Source organism: Anabrus simplex, chromosome 3, assembly GCF_040414725.1.
Source record: "Anabrus simplex isolate iqAnaSimp1 chromosome 3, ASM4041472v1, whole genome shotgun sequence".
Taxonomy (NCBI): domain Eukaryota; kingdom Metazoa; phylum Arthropoda; class Insecta; order Orthoptera; family Tettigoniidae; genus Anabrus; species Anabrus simplex.
The window spans coordinates 181,047,855-181,065,335 of record NC_090267.1 but is presented as its reverse complement, the minus strand read 5'-3'; the positions used below and the strand labels follow the sequence as shown (position 1 = coordinate 181,065,335).

General features: G+C 37.4%; 2 protein-coding genes across 2 annotated transcripts in view; one reads left to right on the top strand and one right to left on the bottom strand.

Annotated features, from left to right (window-relative positions):
• Nucleotides 1-17,481, top strand: part of LOC136866120 (centrosomal protein of 135 kDa) — a 670,869-nt gene that overhangs the window by 241,326 nt on the left and 412,062 nt on the right. The window lies entirely within an intron of this gene.
• LOC136866121 (uncharacterized) overlaps nt 3,760-17,481 on the bottom strand; it is a 65,304-nt gene continuing 51,582 nt past the window's right edge. Inside the window, exon 4 of the mRNA XM_068226613.1 lies at nt 3,760-3,932. Within this exon, the coding sequence (XP_068082714.1) occupies nt 3,875-3,932 (58 nt within the window). The 3' untranslated portion in view covers nt 3,760-3,874. The remainder of the gene's footprint in view (nt 3,933-17,481) is intronic.

Sequence of the window (17,481 nt, the reverse complement as noted above, 5' to 3'; positions counted from 1 at the left end):
ACATTATATGTCAAATGAAAGAGCAACTCAAGCAGTTTTGTTTGTTGGCACCAGTGCGCATGTACGTGCAATGGTTTCGCCGCAATCCGCTAGACAGCGGTAGTAGTACGTCGTTATGCCAGTGAGGTGGCGCACCATCTTGATGGAAAATGAAGTTCTCTGGCTCATTTTCTTCCAACTGAGGGAAGAGTCATTGCTCTAGTGTATCGAGGTAAGAAGCACCAGTTACAGTATGTTCACCATAAAAGAAAGGCCCATAAACCTTTCGCCGGGATACGGCACAAAAAACATTCACTTTAGTGGAATCTCGTTGCATTTGTACCAACTCGTGAGGATTTTCTGAGTCCCAGATGCACACATTATGAGTGTTTACATGTCCACTAAGGTGAAAGACCGATTCATCACTGAAAACAACACGATTCATAAACTCATAATCATGTAACAACATGTCGTTTGCAAAGTTGGCACGTAATCTATGGTCTGCCGGCTTTAGAGCCTGTAATAACTGTTAACGGTAAGGACGTAGCTGTAAGCGTTTTCTTACAACTTTCCAAACGGTCGACGCAGGAAGTTGTAATTCACGACTAGCCTTCCGGACTGATTTCTTTGGGCTACGAGTGAATGACTCTCTCACTCGCTCAACAGTCTCTTCACTTAATCTCGGTCGTCCCTTGCTCTTCCCTTTACAAAGGCAACCGGTGTCTTCAAACTTATGATACCATCTGCGAATGTTATCACTTGGAGGATCACAACCGAACTTAATGCGGAACGCACGTTGCACATTAACTACAGATTCTGTCTTTGCAAACTGCAAAACACAAAAAGCTTTCTGTTCACTAGTCGCCATCTTTGCTGCTACCGCTGTCTAGCGGATTGCGGCGAAACCATTGCACGTACATGCGTACTGGTGCCAACAAACAAAACTGTTTGAGTTGCTCTTTCATTTGACATATAACGTATAACTGTAAGTTTAACGTATTCAATATTATAAGGCGTTAAAACTCCGATATTCATTTGTAAACACCCTGTATATTGCCCAATTCACAATGAACTATTACATCACAAACATCACACATTATTCTTTCTCTTCATCGACGACCCTATTTCCAATATTCATCCATCACATGTGCACCATGCTCATTCCTAATTCACTTCCTAAAATATACAAGCACATATTGCCGAAGACTATCTCATTCTTAAAACAAGTATGAAAATCGCCACATCAACGCGGTAAATATGACTATCATTGTCACGAAGATCTACGTATATAATGTGGAATTATTATATAGGAAGAATTCAACCCTGACACACATTAATTACTTTATTGTTGTTCCAGCTGCAGTCGCTTAAATGCGGCCAGTATCCAGTTATCGGGAGATAGTGGGTTCGAACCCCACTGTCGGCAGCCCTGAGGATGGTTTTCCGTGGTTTCCCATTTTCACACCAGGCAAATGCTGGGGCTGTACCTTAATTAAGGCCATGGCCACTTCCTTCCCATTCCTAGGTCTTTCCTATCCCATCGTCGTCATAAGACATATCTGTGTCGGTGCGACGTAAAGCAATTAGCAAAAAAAAAAAGAAAAAAGAAAAAAATATACTTATGTTTCAATTTACGATGGCTATATCTCATGAAATGTGACCAACACCTTCCAATAAAATTCTTGCGTAACACTTGAATAATAGTCAAAGTTAAATGAGTAACATATGGAAAAAAGTCAGGATTCCAACTAAGCCATTCTTAAAAGAAATTCACTGCATTCCACTATTGTCATAGCCTTATTTAATGATGATCCTACTGTATCACTCAAGTTGTTATATCAAATACAGTGGAACCTTGGATTGCGAGCATAATTTGCTCCGGCAACATGCTTGTAATCCAAAGCGCTCATATATCAAAATAAGTTTTCTCATAAGAAACAATTGAAACACAGATGATTTGTCCACAACACAAAAATATTTATTCGCATACCATTTCTGAAACAAAATATAACGTAAAACAAATTCAAGTGCACTTTTCCTTACAATAGAACCACTGATACCTACATCAACAAAAAATACCAGAAAGATGGGCGGTTAATACCTAACAAAGTCGTGTACAAAGAGCTAGAACCCATTACAGATACTATGCGTAAGAGGAGACTGGGATTCTTTGGACATATCATAAGGATGCAGGATTCAAGACTTCTGAAACAACTAGTACAACACAATCTCGTCTCAAAAAATACCACAACAGGATGTAAATGGATCAGAGAAGTAAGAGAGGATCTGAAGAAAATAGGCCTTACAACAGAAGACACCTCAAATAAGATAAAAAATTTAATACAAAACTCAAGAATACAAACCTCCGCTTTACCCTTACACAAAACAAACCAACAACACGCATATTTTCAACTGAGGAAAGGGCACAAGATCGGAGCGTCTGAAGAAGTACTGGGAGGACCGCAAAGCCCGAACAATCCCTTCAAAGAGACCTGAACAGCGGACTGACTAAAGTGGTCCTATGGGGTCATAAAAGAAGAAGAAGAAGAAGAAGAACCGTTGATGGTGTGAGGGAGACGAGAGACGACATGAGAAGAGTTAGTGTGTAGTACAAATTTCACTAACAGAATCTCTGCTATTCGTTGACCCACTGGAATTGTTTTCTTTTCATGCAACTTTAACGAGGAACTTGTCCAATGACTGTTGCTTTTGCCTCTTTTTGAGGATTTCACAAAAATGTGACATTGCATTGTCATTGAACTGATTCATCGCTCGTACTGGTACAGCCTTATTCGGGTGGTGTTTTTCTACAAAATTTTGCACTGTTTCCCACATTTTGCACTTCTCCAAATCTCAGTTGAAGTGAGAGATTCCATATTGACTTCTCCTCCTTCTCTTCCCCGTACGAGATCTCCATAACCTCCTCCTGTTGTTCACGTTGCAGGTCCATCAGTTCGTTGGTGGTCAGTTCCTGGCTATATACTTCCATTCTTGAATGACCTCATCATTCACCTCCAGCCCCATAGTCTTCCCTAAGGACACAGTTTCATTGACGATCGGCGGCTGACTGTCGTCAACAATCCCCTCAAAGTCACGTCCAAGAACACAGTCAGGCCACAGTTTTCCCCAAGCGGAAGTGAGAGTTCTCTTGGTGACCCCATTCCAGGCTTTATCGATGATCTTCAGGCAGTTCACAATGAGGAAATGATTTCTCCCAAACTTTCGGAGGGTAAGGTTTGTTTTTTCGGTCACTTCGAAGCATCGCTGAAATAGTGCTTTGGTGTATAGCTTCTTGAAGTTCGAAATAACTTGCTGATCCATGGGCTGGAGTAGTGGAGTAGTGTTGGGAGAAAGGAACTTAACCTTAACGAACTTGAATTCCTCCAGTAAGTTGTCCTCAAGGCCTCAAGACCTGGAGAATGAGCAGGAGCATTGTCCATAACCAGCAAGACTTTTAGCGGCAGATTATTTTCTGAAAGTTATCTCTTCACTACAGGACCAAAGACCTCTTTCATCCATTCAACAGACGAACAAGGGAGGGAAAAACGTAGGCACACGTGACGCTCGTATTGCGGAATCTCACTCGCTTATCAAGTTACAATATATTTAAAATGTTTGCTCGTCTTGCAAAACACTCGTAGACCAAGTTACTCACATTCCGAGGTTTCACTGTATGTCACATTCTGACGCCATGATATAATCTACTCTACTACAAAAAAAGCAGCTACCTAATAGAATGAAGGAAAGACACTCATCTGGGTATTTATCTTGCTGATGGAATCGCGAATACAGCATCTCCCACATCTTGGCTGTTATATTTTATGATTTTGTTTCCTTCCAACATTATTCCAGACCCTCCAGGACACTATCCTGGATTTAGGCCTGCATGATCTTGTTATTTGACATCACACAACGACAATCCATTACATAGGTCAGCTTCATGATCCCTGAAACTTATACAATAAATATTAGTACAATGTTGTACACTATAAATAAATCCACTAGTGTTTTGAATTAACACTCGCATTATTATCTTATAGTTAAGTCTATATCCTATCTTTACAATTAAAACCTCATATCTTATATACAATAGCTGTTCGGATCTTAGAGGTTTCTGACTACCTTCCTTCTCGTTTGTATGCAGTAGTTTCATTCAATGTTCAGACTCTTTCTTTCATTATAACCACATTGTCTTTGCGAAACAAAACCCTATTCTAACTGACAATAATAGTATCAGCTTGCATTTCATAGTTCACCATAAATCATTGGTCTGTAATCTCCTTCCCATATTACTTTGACATTTGAGAACTAACTTCTTTTATACAGAACGCTCTTATGATCAGTAATCCAGGTAAAGGAATATGTTCAACAGTCCATCGTCTTCTCGAATTATGTACCAATCGATTACGTTACATTGGTTTCTTGATTGCTCGAACTTATCTCGTAATAGCTAATGCTTGACCAGCGTATAGAAAATTGCACTTGTCCTGTATCGTTTTATCCATTGCATGGCCTCCGTCGTATCTCTCGGTATTGAAGTTAAACACCATTACATCGCTACTAATTTCTCTTTCATTGAAATACAACATTTCATTTAATATTTCTGCTTGTACAAGGACATTACTTAATGGACATAACTAATTTGAATACCACGGGGTTCTGAGCTTATGAGTTTCTCTATACTTCCAATTTCCGTTTGGCTTACTATTTAACTGAGCGAATTATTTCAACTTTCTATCTATCTGGACGTATAACTTTGTGATCTTCATTAATTTCTCAATTACCAGGCGAGTTGGCCGTGCGTGTAGAGGCGCGCAGCTGTGAGCTTGCATCCGGGAGATAGTAGGTTCGAATCCCACTATCGGCAGCCCTGAAGATGGTTTTCCGTGGTTTCCCATTTTCACACCAGGGCTGTACCTTAATTAAGGCCACGGCCGCTTCCTCCCAACTCCTAGGCCTTTCCTATCCCATCGTCGCCATAAGACCTATCTGTGTCGGTGCGACGTAAAGCTCCTAGCAAAAAAAAAAAAAAAAAAAAAGAATTTCTCAATTACCATAAACTTTCAATGGTTCCTTTCTTCCCAATCTGGAACCATTGGAAGGTTATAATACATTCATCAAGGACTTGCTTTTAAAATGGGCACTTCTTTTTTAGATGTGCTATGTTTCATGTTTCTAATGTACCAATTGACTATGTACAGCTGAAGGGTCGAAACTAGTACCGAAAATCAGTGTCGATGAGAATATAACAGATTCATGGAAATTTAGTTATATTTGGCATTGCATATATGTATTGAATAGGTGACCAATTTACCCTGTTATATTTATTTGCTGTCAATACAGATCACATTGCAGCTTATAACATATGATGACCTTAGAGGACCGAATTAAGAAGGACAAGCTCATGTACATGGCGTCCGTAGATCTAGATATGGCATTCAATGATATTGATTGGACCAGGCTGTTGATGATTCATACAGTTTTATTCTGAACGTTTTGACTTTTAGAGGGATATACTGTTTTAGGGTTAACTGAACTGTGTGTCGACTCCAGGTTTCACTTTCCCCCTGTCTTATCATGATCATCATCTCCCACCCAGATGTGTACGTTGCTCATTGGCATCAAATGGGCCAGCATCAGATGAGCTGAGCATGTCCTCGGATATTCCTGGAACTAAAGACCATATGATAGTTAAATAAACAAATAACAAGTTGAAAGATTCATCAGTTATAATGTTTTGTGATGGAAGATGGGCAGACTGAAATTTTGTGTCCATTATTTGGAGAATGTTTTGAATTTCAAATGATTTTCTAGGGTGTATCTGATTGGCAGCTGTTATATTATAGTAAGGTGCAGGAATCGTATTATGAGTTCAAACCGGTCCTGTTTCATAGATTGCAGAAATATTAGGAAATACAGAAATGCATCCCTAGTGAGACAACTTTCCAAAACGGGCTTCTGAACTATACCCATCAATAGTCTGAGACCAAGCACCACATAAATTTCATCGCATGTCACGGGCTTCCAGGTTGTAACACGTGACTTTGGCTACCAGACACTCGCTTATCAGCTTTGCTCACCTTGCTCTGTTCATCTCCTCTACTATTCATCAAAAAAGACTAAAACCACATCTAAAATGCCCAAAATTCTTTCTGTAGCCCCAATTTTCCAGTAAAAGTAATTATCTGCTTACCGTATGCGGTATGCAACTTGCATCATGCCCACTGTATGTTATTTTAAACAGACGTCCACGCTTTCATCATTTCTTCAAGAGGCAAAATTATTCTTGGGCATAATCTATGTCACCTTCTGCACAGTCAAAATCACCAGCAAAATTGCTTACAGTACATTGTTTTGGTCATATTGGAGCACTTTGTTTCAGAACCTGAAAGACGATGGACCTACCTTTTTTCACGTAACCCGCTTGCCGGCAGTTCCCGACAATATTTACCTTCCTCTCTCAACTGTGAGAAGTTTAAACTTTTAACACAGAAGGCAGTAAAGACCAAGGCACCTAGGAGTCGATAGTTTATATTTTGCCACAGCTGAGGGCATAACATCAATTATTCCTCACTCCAGTGACTCATAATAGCAACAAGCTTATGAAGTACTGTATTTGTGAAATTTACTGTAGATGGTCAAAACCACTAATGGTAGGTGGTTCAAGGCTTCTAGAACTCAGTGGTATACACCTTTTCCAAGAATGCTTCATAGAGGCTGTACAAATGCTGTTTTCATATAGTACTGTGTGGTCATCTATATATATAAAATACCATGTACTGACCGACCGACTGAAACTACTGGACATAAAGAAATGAAATTTTGGGAATACATTTATATTAGAGGTTAGGTGCTCACTAAGGGAGGATTTTTGGATATTCCATTGCCAAGGGGGTGAATTGTTTAAATTCACCTACAGTAAATTTCACAAATAAAGTATTTTATAACCTTGTTGCTATTATGTGTCACTGAAAAAGCCAAAAAACCAAACCCCATGGCGCAACTGCCCCGAAGGGCCATGGCCTACCAAGCGACCGCTGTTCAGCCCGAAGGCCTACAGATTACGAGATGTCATGGGGTCAACATGACGGATCCTCTCGGCAGTTATTCTTGGCTTTCCAGACCGGAGCTGCTATCTCACCATCAGATAGCTCGTCAATTATAATAATATAGGCTGAGTGAACCTCAAACCAGCCCTCAGATGCAGGTAAAAATCCCTGACCTGGCCAGGAATCGAACCCGGGGCCTCCGGGTAGGAGGTAGGCACGCTACCCCTACACTGCGGGATCGGCATGTGTCGCTGAAGTGAGGAATAATTTACATTATTCCGTCAGCTGTGGCAAAATATAAACTATAAATAGATACTTGGAATCTCCTTTATAAATGAAGAAACATGTATTTTTTTTTCTTTTTTGTTTTCTTCAGAAAATCACATTAAAGGGGGTGAAAAAAGGTGAAAAAGCAGTTAAATACCTCATATGAGGATACTTATATCTCTAAAATTATATATGTTACAGACATGAAAATTGGTATTTAGAATATCATTTTAAAATAAAGAAACACATCATTTTTTTGTTTTTGGAAAATCCAATTTTAATAGGGGGTGATGTGAGTGACAAAGAGGGTGAATTTTTTAAAAGAATATACGTACAGTATATCTCAAACGAAAAATTTTACAGATGTGAAAATTGGTATTTTTAATCTCTCTTAAAAATAAAGAAACATGTATTTTAAAAAATTTATTTTGGGGAAACCCGCTTAAGGACTGAAAATGGGGTTGAATTCTTCAAAATCAAAATCTCTTTATTTGCAAATGAGGTGTCTACCTCGGTGGCAAATGGTACACTAAAATACATTATTGTCAAGCACTAAATTTTAAATTAACAGGAGACGAAGAAAATTTTCCTAGAATACAATATTATACAATTTACGCTAATAATTTTTTCTATTAAACACACACATCATCCTTAATAAATTTATATTGTTTACAAAATTCTACTTATAATATCTTACAAACATAGTCAACTCATATACAGTACGGTATGTGAAATTACTTCTAATAATACTATACAACTGGTATAAGATTAAAATTAACACAGAATTTATTTACATATTTATATTTTACCCATTTTGGAACCTAAGTAGCATAACGACCTGCTGCGTCTTAACCAGAGCCCCTTTTGCCACCACTTTTCAGAGTTCCTGAAGGGCCTTCACAGCTACCGTAGCGGTCCCAGGGCCCTCGAAGTCCCCACTGTACTTCATCCCTACAGGCAGTCCCCTACTTGGGCTGTCCAAACTCCTTAGACCAGGGGATGGAGTGAATTTAATCACACACATTTATTATTTACAATATCCTGCACTGGTCGAATGCCCTCTAACATTTAATTTATTATCTCTGTTGTTGTTTATTCTCTTCTTGAATATCTGTACACATTTTGGAGAAGGATCAAACACTACCCCTGGTAAACTGTTCCACTCCTTCACGCCCTTCCCAATGAAAGAAAATTTACCCCAATTGCTTCTGCTAAAATTCCTTCTAATTTTGTACTTGTGGTCAGTTCTACCAATATAATTATTTTCCAACCGAAGCCTCTCACGGATATCTCCCCATGCTTCTTCTCCTGTATAGGCTCTATATAATCCTATAAGTCTAGTTTTCTCCATTCTCTTACTTAAAGTTTCCCACCCAAGTTCCTTTAACATTTCTGATACACTACTCTTTCTCTTGAAATCCCCTGTTACAAACCTTGCTGTTTTCCTCTGCATACCATCTAGTTCTTTTATTAGGTATTCTTGGTGAGGATCCCAAACACTGTTTGCATATTCCAATAATGGACGAACCATACTTAAGTAACTTTTTTCTTTTAATTCTTTGTTGCATCCTTTAAGTAGTCTCATTATGACATGTAACGATCTGTATGCTTTCCCAACAATGTCATCAACATGACCCTTCCAGTGCAAATTACTTTCAAATCTCACACCTAAGTATTTGCACTTGCCATCTTTTGGGATAACTACCTCATCCAAAGTATATTCAAATTCAGTTTTAAAGCTCCTGTTTGTAAATGTTGTAACAGTTGTTTTGCCTCCATTAATCTTCATATTATTTTCTTCAACCCATTCTTGGATACTGTCAAGGTCCCTTTGTAATTCTGAACAATCCTCAATGTTATTTATTTCCCTATAAACAATTATGTCATCTGCATACAATCTTATTTTCGATGTTATATTGTTCCCTAAATCATTTGCGTATATTAAGAAAAGTAACGGACCGATTCTACTACCCTGTGCAATTCCCTTCCAGACTTTCTCTTCCTGTGATATATTATTTCCTACTTTGACTTTCTGAACCCTTGAATTTAGAAATGTTCTTATCCAACGTATAACCCTTACATCCAATCCTATTCCCTCCAATTTCTTTAATAATATTCCATGTTCCACTCTATCAAAGGCTTTGGAAAGATCTATGGCTATGCAATCTAACTGGCCTCCTGAATCTAACTGATCTGATATGTCCTGCTGAAATCCTACAAGTTGTGCCTCGCAAGAAAATTTCTTTCTAAATCCATACTGGCTCCTCATGAACCAATTTTTGTCATCACATATCCCTCTGATGTACTTTGCTATTAAACTCTCCAGTATTTTACAAACTATACTGGTCAGGCTGATTGGTCTGTAGTTCTCTGGTTTCCTTTTATCACCCTTTCCTTTATAAATTGGTATTATTATAGATTCCTTCCATTCCTTTGGTATCACACTATTATTTATGACATAGTCAAAGAGAAATTTTAAATGAGGCACTATATACCACCCCATTGTCTTTAATACCTCCCCAGTAATTTGATCGCTTCCTGCGGCTTTTCCTTGCTGAAGCAGTTGGATTTCTCTGAAAATATCTTCATTTGCGAATGAGAAGCTTCTTGTTTCCCTCTGTGTCTCTCCCTCTCTATCTTCTGTTACGGTTTCCAAGTCCTGACAATCTTCTACTGAATCTCGGAATTCCCTACTAAAGAGGTTTGCTTTCTCAGTATCTGTTAAATAGTGTTCACCCCCTTCTCCCACCATTGTAGGAATTTGGATTCCTTTTCCTTTTTGATTCCTAATATATGAATACAGCTTTTTCCATTTCCCTTTGTGGTCATTACCCTCTTGAAGAATGCCATTCATATAATTCTCTTTTGCTTCCTTTTTCACTCTATTCAGTTCCCTCATTAGCTGTTTTCTACTTTCTCTACTCTCCCTACCTTCTTTGATTTTCCTGTTTACTATTCTACATTTTCTTTTTAATTGTCTTATTTCCCTTGTGTAATAAACAGGGTCTGAGGTCATTTTACCCTTCTTAACAGGTACAAATCTCTTCTCTCCTTCCCAAATGATTCCTTTAAATTTAGCCCAAAGTGTATCCACATTATTCCCTTCACTTATCCAACAACTGAATTGTGATTTAAGGTAAGTCCCAAATTCATCAACTTTAGTTTTTCTGTATAATTTCTTGTCTTTTGTGACCCTCTTATTAAGCATTTTTGGTACAAGTCCTACATCCATTATTACAGCCTTATGGTCACCTATTCCTTCAGTTACCTCAGTTTTATCAACAATTTCCCATGGTTTAATCAAGAATACATCTAGCAAGTTATTGAGACGAGTTGGTTCTTGTACTACTTGTGTAAATCCTCCCTCCCAAATTAACTTATTTGCCAGTTTCTGTTCATGGGCTTCACTTGCAGCTCCATTCCATTCAACTTCAGGCAAGTTTAGATCTCCCCCAATTATTACCGTATCATTATTGTTTTTATGAGTATAATCTATTATTTTCTCAAATATTTCCATGTCTCTTTCCTCTCTTCCAGGCCTATATGTTCCTATAATTCCCACCTCCTTCATATTATCACAAACTAATTTTATCCCTAATATTTCATCCCTTTCATCAGTAAACCATTCATGCGAACAATAAGTTTCCTTCACCAGAATAAATACCCCTCCTCCCTTTTTATCTCCTCGGTCTCTACGATAGACTGTATACCCTTCTGGAAATACTTCTGTATTACCCACCCCTTCTCTCAACCACGATTCCACTCCTATCACCACATCCGTCTCATAAGATTCCATCAATGTACCGAATTTTAATTGTTTATTTACTACACTCTGACAGTTTACCAAGAGCAATCTCAGACCTCCTTCCTCCCTAAAACTTGACTGTTGCAATTGGGTAATGTTTGACTCATGAGTTGAGAACTTCCCTGGAACCCAGATCCTTGTACATAGATCTTGATTTAAGGGTCTGGGTTTTCTGGCAAGTTTCCCTGTATGTGCCAGTTTAGTGGTATGGGTTTTCTTAAGTACAGATTAGTTTGCAAATCTCTGTTGATAATTGTAGCAATTTGTCTACAGAGAGTTGCTTTTCCATTACCATTTAGATGTAACCCATGTCTAGTGAACATTTGCCTGCCAAGACCTAAAGTATCTACTACATAGACATTTCTAAAACTCTTACTTAATCTCTTGATTTTTATATTTACATCATGTACAGCTTTGTTCACACATGAGTCCTCTAAAAGGTCAAACCTGGGTGGCACATTTACTACAATTACTTTTGAGTCAAGTAGTTTAGAAATCTTACCTCTGAGAGTCGTAATTAATTCCTCACCTTCATTTGCAGCAGTGTCATTTGTACCACTCACAATCACCACGTAGTTGTCCTTCTCTAACACAGGATCACAACTTGAAAGGACGTCTTCAGTTTTGGCACCTGGTTTTATTAGTCCTAAAACCTCAGTTTCTGGATTATGCAGCTCATCCTTGATGCCTTCTGCCATACCCCGCCCTTGACTGTCTGCGTAGAGATGAATCTTTGGCGATCTTGACTTTCGGTTGGTTTTCTTCTTCTGTAGCTTACCTCCACTGGATTTAAAATTATTTGGAAAACTTGGTGTGTCTTCTTCTGGAACTTGCTGCAATAACTGAAATCTATTTTGGCACTGCAAAGAGTTTTTTCCCGGTTTTAAGTTGTACATATTTTCTCCCATATGTTTAACATTAGGCCTAAAATGGCCACGCGTCACTTCCGTCCACAGCGATCTTTCTTCTCCAATGTCTTCTTTATCTTCCAGTTTCTTTATTCTGTCCTTTAAGCTTTCATTTTCATGTTTCAGAGCGCATAAGTCCTCTTGTAGCACTCCTAAAATCTTAATTATAGTTTCGTAAGTCTCTCTTTCTTGTTGTTCTGCCTCACTCTCAGTTTGTTTACACTCGGGACACAGCCACTCACTTTCTTCAATATCAGTCCTATTTACAATATTTCCACAACGAAAATGGTACCATTCATCACACTTACGGCACAGAATCCCATTTTTAACTACTCTTCTGCATTTGCCACATTTTTCACTGCATCTTACACCATTATCTACTATGGATATCACAGACTCACACACAGTAGTCGCCATCTTGAATCTTTTTATTATGATACTGATATCTCAAACTGAAGAAGTTACAGATGTGAAAATTGGTATCCTTTAAAATTAAAGAACGTTTTGTTTTTGGAAAATCCACTTAAGGGGATGAAATAATTGAAATTTAGTTGAATTATTTTTGTGAGGATACTTATATCTCAAAAACTAAAGATGTTGCACGTCTAAATTGTTATTTGGGATCTCCTTTAAAAATAAAGAAATACATTTCTTTTGTCTTTGGAAAATCCACTGAAAAAGGGGGGGGGGGGGGGTGAAAGAATTGAAATATTAGAGGAATTATTTGTATGAGGATACTTATATCTAAAGAAAACTAAAGATGAAATGTGGTAGTTGGAATCTCCTTTAAAAATAAAGAAACACACATTTTGGGGGAAATCAACTTTGGGGGTGGTGGGGCTGTGAAAAAGAAGTTGAATTATTTTTATGAGGTTACATATATCTCAAAAACTGAAGATGTTACAGTCGTGATAGTTGGTATTTGGAAGCCCCTCTATAAATAAAGAAACACATATTTTTTGTTTTTGGAAAATTCACTTAAGAGGGTCAGTGAAAAGAAGTGAAAAAATTGAATTCTTTTTATGGGAATACTTATATCTCAAAAACTGAAGGTTACAGGCGTGAAAATTAGTATTTGGTATCTCCTATGGAAATAAAGAGACTCACATTTTTAGAGGTGGAGGGGCGGTGAATCAACTTAATGGGGGGGAGGGGTGAAATAGGAGTTGAATTCTTTCTATGAGGATACTTATATTTAAAAAATTGAAGATGTTACAGACATGAATATTTGTAATTGGAATGTTCTTTCAAAGCAAAGATATACTTATTCTTTTGTTTCTGGAAAATCCACTCAATGAGGGTGAATAAATTGAAAAAAATAGTTGATTGCTTTATATCGGGGGGGTGGGGGGGGGTGAAAAAGGAGTTGAACTCTTTTTATGAGCAAACATATATCTCAAAATCTGAAGTTGTTACAGACGTGAACATTGGTATTTGGAATCTTCTTTAAAAATAAGAAAAGCTAATTTTTTGGGGGTGGGGGTAATCAACTTAATGGGGAGGGGGCTTGAAATAGGAGTTGAATTATTTTTATGATGATACTTCTCAAAAACTGAAGATGTTACAGTCATGGAAATTTGTAATTGGAATGTTCTTTCAAAGTAAAGATATACTTATTCTTTTGTTTCTGGAAAATCCACTCAATGGGGGTGAATAAATTGAAAAAAATAGTTCAATGATTTATATGAGGATACTTATATCTCAAAACTAAAGATGTTACAGACGACGTGCAAATTGGTATTTGGAATCTCCTTTTTAAAAAAATTATGAAACACGTCTTCTTTTGTTATTGAAAAATCCACTTAAGGGGGGTGAAAGAATTGAAAAATTAGTAGAATTATTTGTATGAGGCTACTTATATCCCAAAAAACAAAATATGTTACAGGTGTGAAAATTGGTATTTGGAATCTCCTTCAAAAATAAAGAAGCCCATTTTTGGGGGAAAATCAACTTCGGGGGGAGAGGGGGGGAAAAAGGAGTTGAATTCTTTTTATGAGCATACATATATCTCAAAACTGAAGTTGTTACAGATGTGAACATTGGTGTTTAGAATCATCTTTAAAAATAAGAAATGATCATTTTTTGGGAGGGGGGGATCAACTTAATGGGGAGGGGGCTTGAAATAGGAGTTGAATTATTTTTATGATGATACTTATATCTCAAAAACTGAAGATGATACAGACATGAAAATTTGTATTTGGAATGTTCTTTCAAAGTAAAGAAACACGTATTCTTTTGTTTTCAAGAAAATCCACTCGGGGAGGGGTGAATGAATTGAAAAATTAGGTGAATCCTTTGTTTGAGGATACTTATATCTCAAAAACTAAAGATGTTACAGGCATGGAAATAGGTAAACAAGAACCTCGTTTATCCGGCCCTCATTAATCCGGATCGAAAATAATAAACTTGTATTTATACTTGTACAGTATTTCTTTTACGCGATCGATTCTTCTTGAATGTCTTTTCCGCCAAGGATAGTTAAGGACAGGAATTGGAAGTAAATCAGTCGCAGTCTATCAAAGGTACCGACCCAGCATTCGCATGGAATTGAGAATGGGAAACTGTGTTCTCTTCTGAGTTCCTTGACACATTTGCACGCATTCCTGGGTGCTCGGATGTAGATGTGAACGACACAAATGACTGCAATTCAGGCTACGGTACAATGAAAGATGAATAAATTATTGCCTCTTGTTCCGCGGCAGGTAATGACGAGAGTGATGGTGAATTCGAAAATGAAACTGGCGCTCCATCAGAAGAAACAATGGCTCATGGAGATGCAAGAATGCAGCTGGATAAACTGATGGCCTATTTAGAATCCCATGAGGATGGTTGCCCACTTGTACTTCCTCGTAAAACAATAATCACCACCACCACCACCATTTAGAATCCCAGACTGAAACCACACTGGCAAAACTGATGTTAGTAAAACGTCTTCGTGATCATGCTGTGCGCAAATGCTATACAAATGTAAAACAGAAAAGCTCACACTTTATTTTAGTGCATAAAATATAGTTGTGAATGTAAGAAAAGTGTTCTTATATTTTTTTGTACAATTGAAAAGAAGTATTACTGTACAACTTATGCTAATATGAGTCGCTGAGAGCCAAAGTGGTCTAAGTCAAGAAATGTCAGTTTTTGAGTCATATCACTCAGTGCACTTATAACACATGAAAATTTGTTGTGAAGAAGTGGTATAATGATAACTCCCATGGGAGACGCTTGAGAGCGCTAGATGCATTCTTCCCATCACGCCAGAGTGGAGCGCATTTACAGGAATAGTGGTATAAGTCAAGCGTCACGGCCTCGTGGTTGTGTTGTTCTGTGTTCATTATCGTTGTTATTTACGTTCTAAAATCAAAAAGTCCTTTTAACTGTGCTAATAAGTATCAGTATTATTTTCTTTATTTAGATTTTTAATATTCAGGTGTTATTAAAGTTATTGGCATCAAAAGGCTCCTAAGAAGTAGGTTCCTGCCTTCTAAAACATGTCCATGATGCTCATCATGTGATAGCATACAGTGACACAGTAGCTTATCAAAATTGGAATTCCAAACTTGCACTAATTTGGATAGGGATTGTAAAGAACTCGAGAAACGAAATCCAAGTGGTTGACCATAAGTTCATCCTATCAGGACACTCCTTTCTTCCAAACGATCGGGATTTCGGAGTTATCGAGAGAAAATCAAGAACTGCTCAAATTTTCACTCCGGATGATTGGTGTAATACCATTCAAAAGGCAAGGAGAAAACAACCCTTTGCCGTTTATAGAATGGCTCTGAATGACTTTGTCTCAACAAAAGACATAGAGAAAAGTGTAACATTCAGAAAGATGAACACGCAAAATGAAAAGTTCAGTTGGTGTCATGTTCGATGGCTTTGTTTTTAGAAAGACTCTCCTCATCTCATTCTCTACAAGGAATCTCTTGATGAAGGAATGCCTTTCAAAACTTCGGACATTACTTACTCCTTCACATCGTGTTCTTGGCGGTCCTCGTTTGTCTGGTGTTCAACTCATCCCTCTCAACAACGCTGTGCGACCTGTCACCAAGGCTAATAAGAGAGACATGATGACCCTTCTCCCATACATCCCTCCAGTACACCACACTTTCTTCAGTCAACTGACAACTGTGAATTCGGCTGTGGATTATGTCAACACATTACAAGAGGAAGATGTCATAGATTGTGAAACTGGCATCTTCCATTATAAAGTCTGTTTAAATTTCAGCATGATAATTTAATTTTCAGAAATTTTGACATTTGGGCAAAACAGTTTATTTATAATTCATGAGTGTCCGTACTGCTGAACTATTAGACCAGATTGCGTAGTTAGCATTTAACAACAGAACAATAACTCAATCTGTGAGAGAAAAAGTTGTAATGGAAGCCGTACATGCAGTTTCACATCTACTCTACAACATTATGTTTCATTAACAATTATTTTATAAATACATTGCCATATTAGAGGTTAAAACACAACCTATACATTTTCCTTTTACTCAACTGCGCCAAAACATTTATCGGAAGAGTGGTACAACTCTTCATTTGTACCACTTTACCTTTCACTATGAGTAAACTGCTGACAGGAAAAGTGGTACTCTAAATTTTAGGAACGATTAAAAGCAATTTAAGGAAAAAATAACTAAAATGTCTTTATTAAATATAATTTTAATATATCGTCTGCATATTTCATCAAATGAATCATGAATTCTTGTAAAGCCTGAATGTGCATGAAATGAAACGCGGAACCTTTAATTTCTCAGAATGGGAAAAAATTGACTTACACCACTTTGGTTCTCAGCGGCTCATGTGTTGTATAACATGTACTGAATTTTGTTTTGTTTTCTGGATTTTCGACAATCTGGATCAGTTCCAGTCCCACTTAATCCGGATAAACGAGGTGCTTGTGTATTTGGAATCTCCATTTAAAAATAAACTTTTTTCCAACTTGAGAGAAGACTGTTTCTCACATGTACAGTTCTATGTCGCATGGTCACCTTAGCCCCAAAAGGCAATACCACAAACGTGATTTACAAAGAGTTTCTGGGGTGAATTATACTCATTCTTTGGTGAGCTTTTATACTTTAGGGATTTTCAGATAATGTCTTACTACAATACCGAGGAATGATCAAATTATGAAATCCACGTAAGCGAAGCCGTGGGTAACTGCTAGTAGGTAATACATTTCATATTATTCTGTATTGAAGAGCAATATAATATAAAACAAAAGCTAAAAGGTTTCCACCTATTCAGTACTTTTTTTTTTTTTTTTTAAGATCATTAGTGGTAGATGGATGTGCTGTGTTAGAGTTAGAATCGGGTTTAGAGTTTTTCAGATTGAGTAACTTCTCTAAAACTTCTTGTTTATGGAATAAAGTCATTTGCAATTTATATTCAATGGGTGATTGAAAAAGATCCCATTGGAATTGAGATAGTAACTTGGTAGTTTTAAGGTAAGTTTCATAGAGCTTATTTT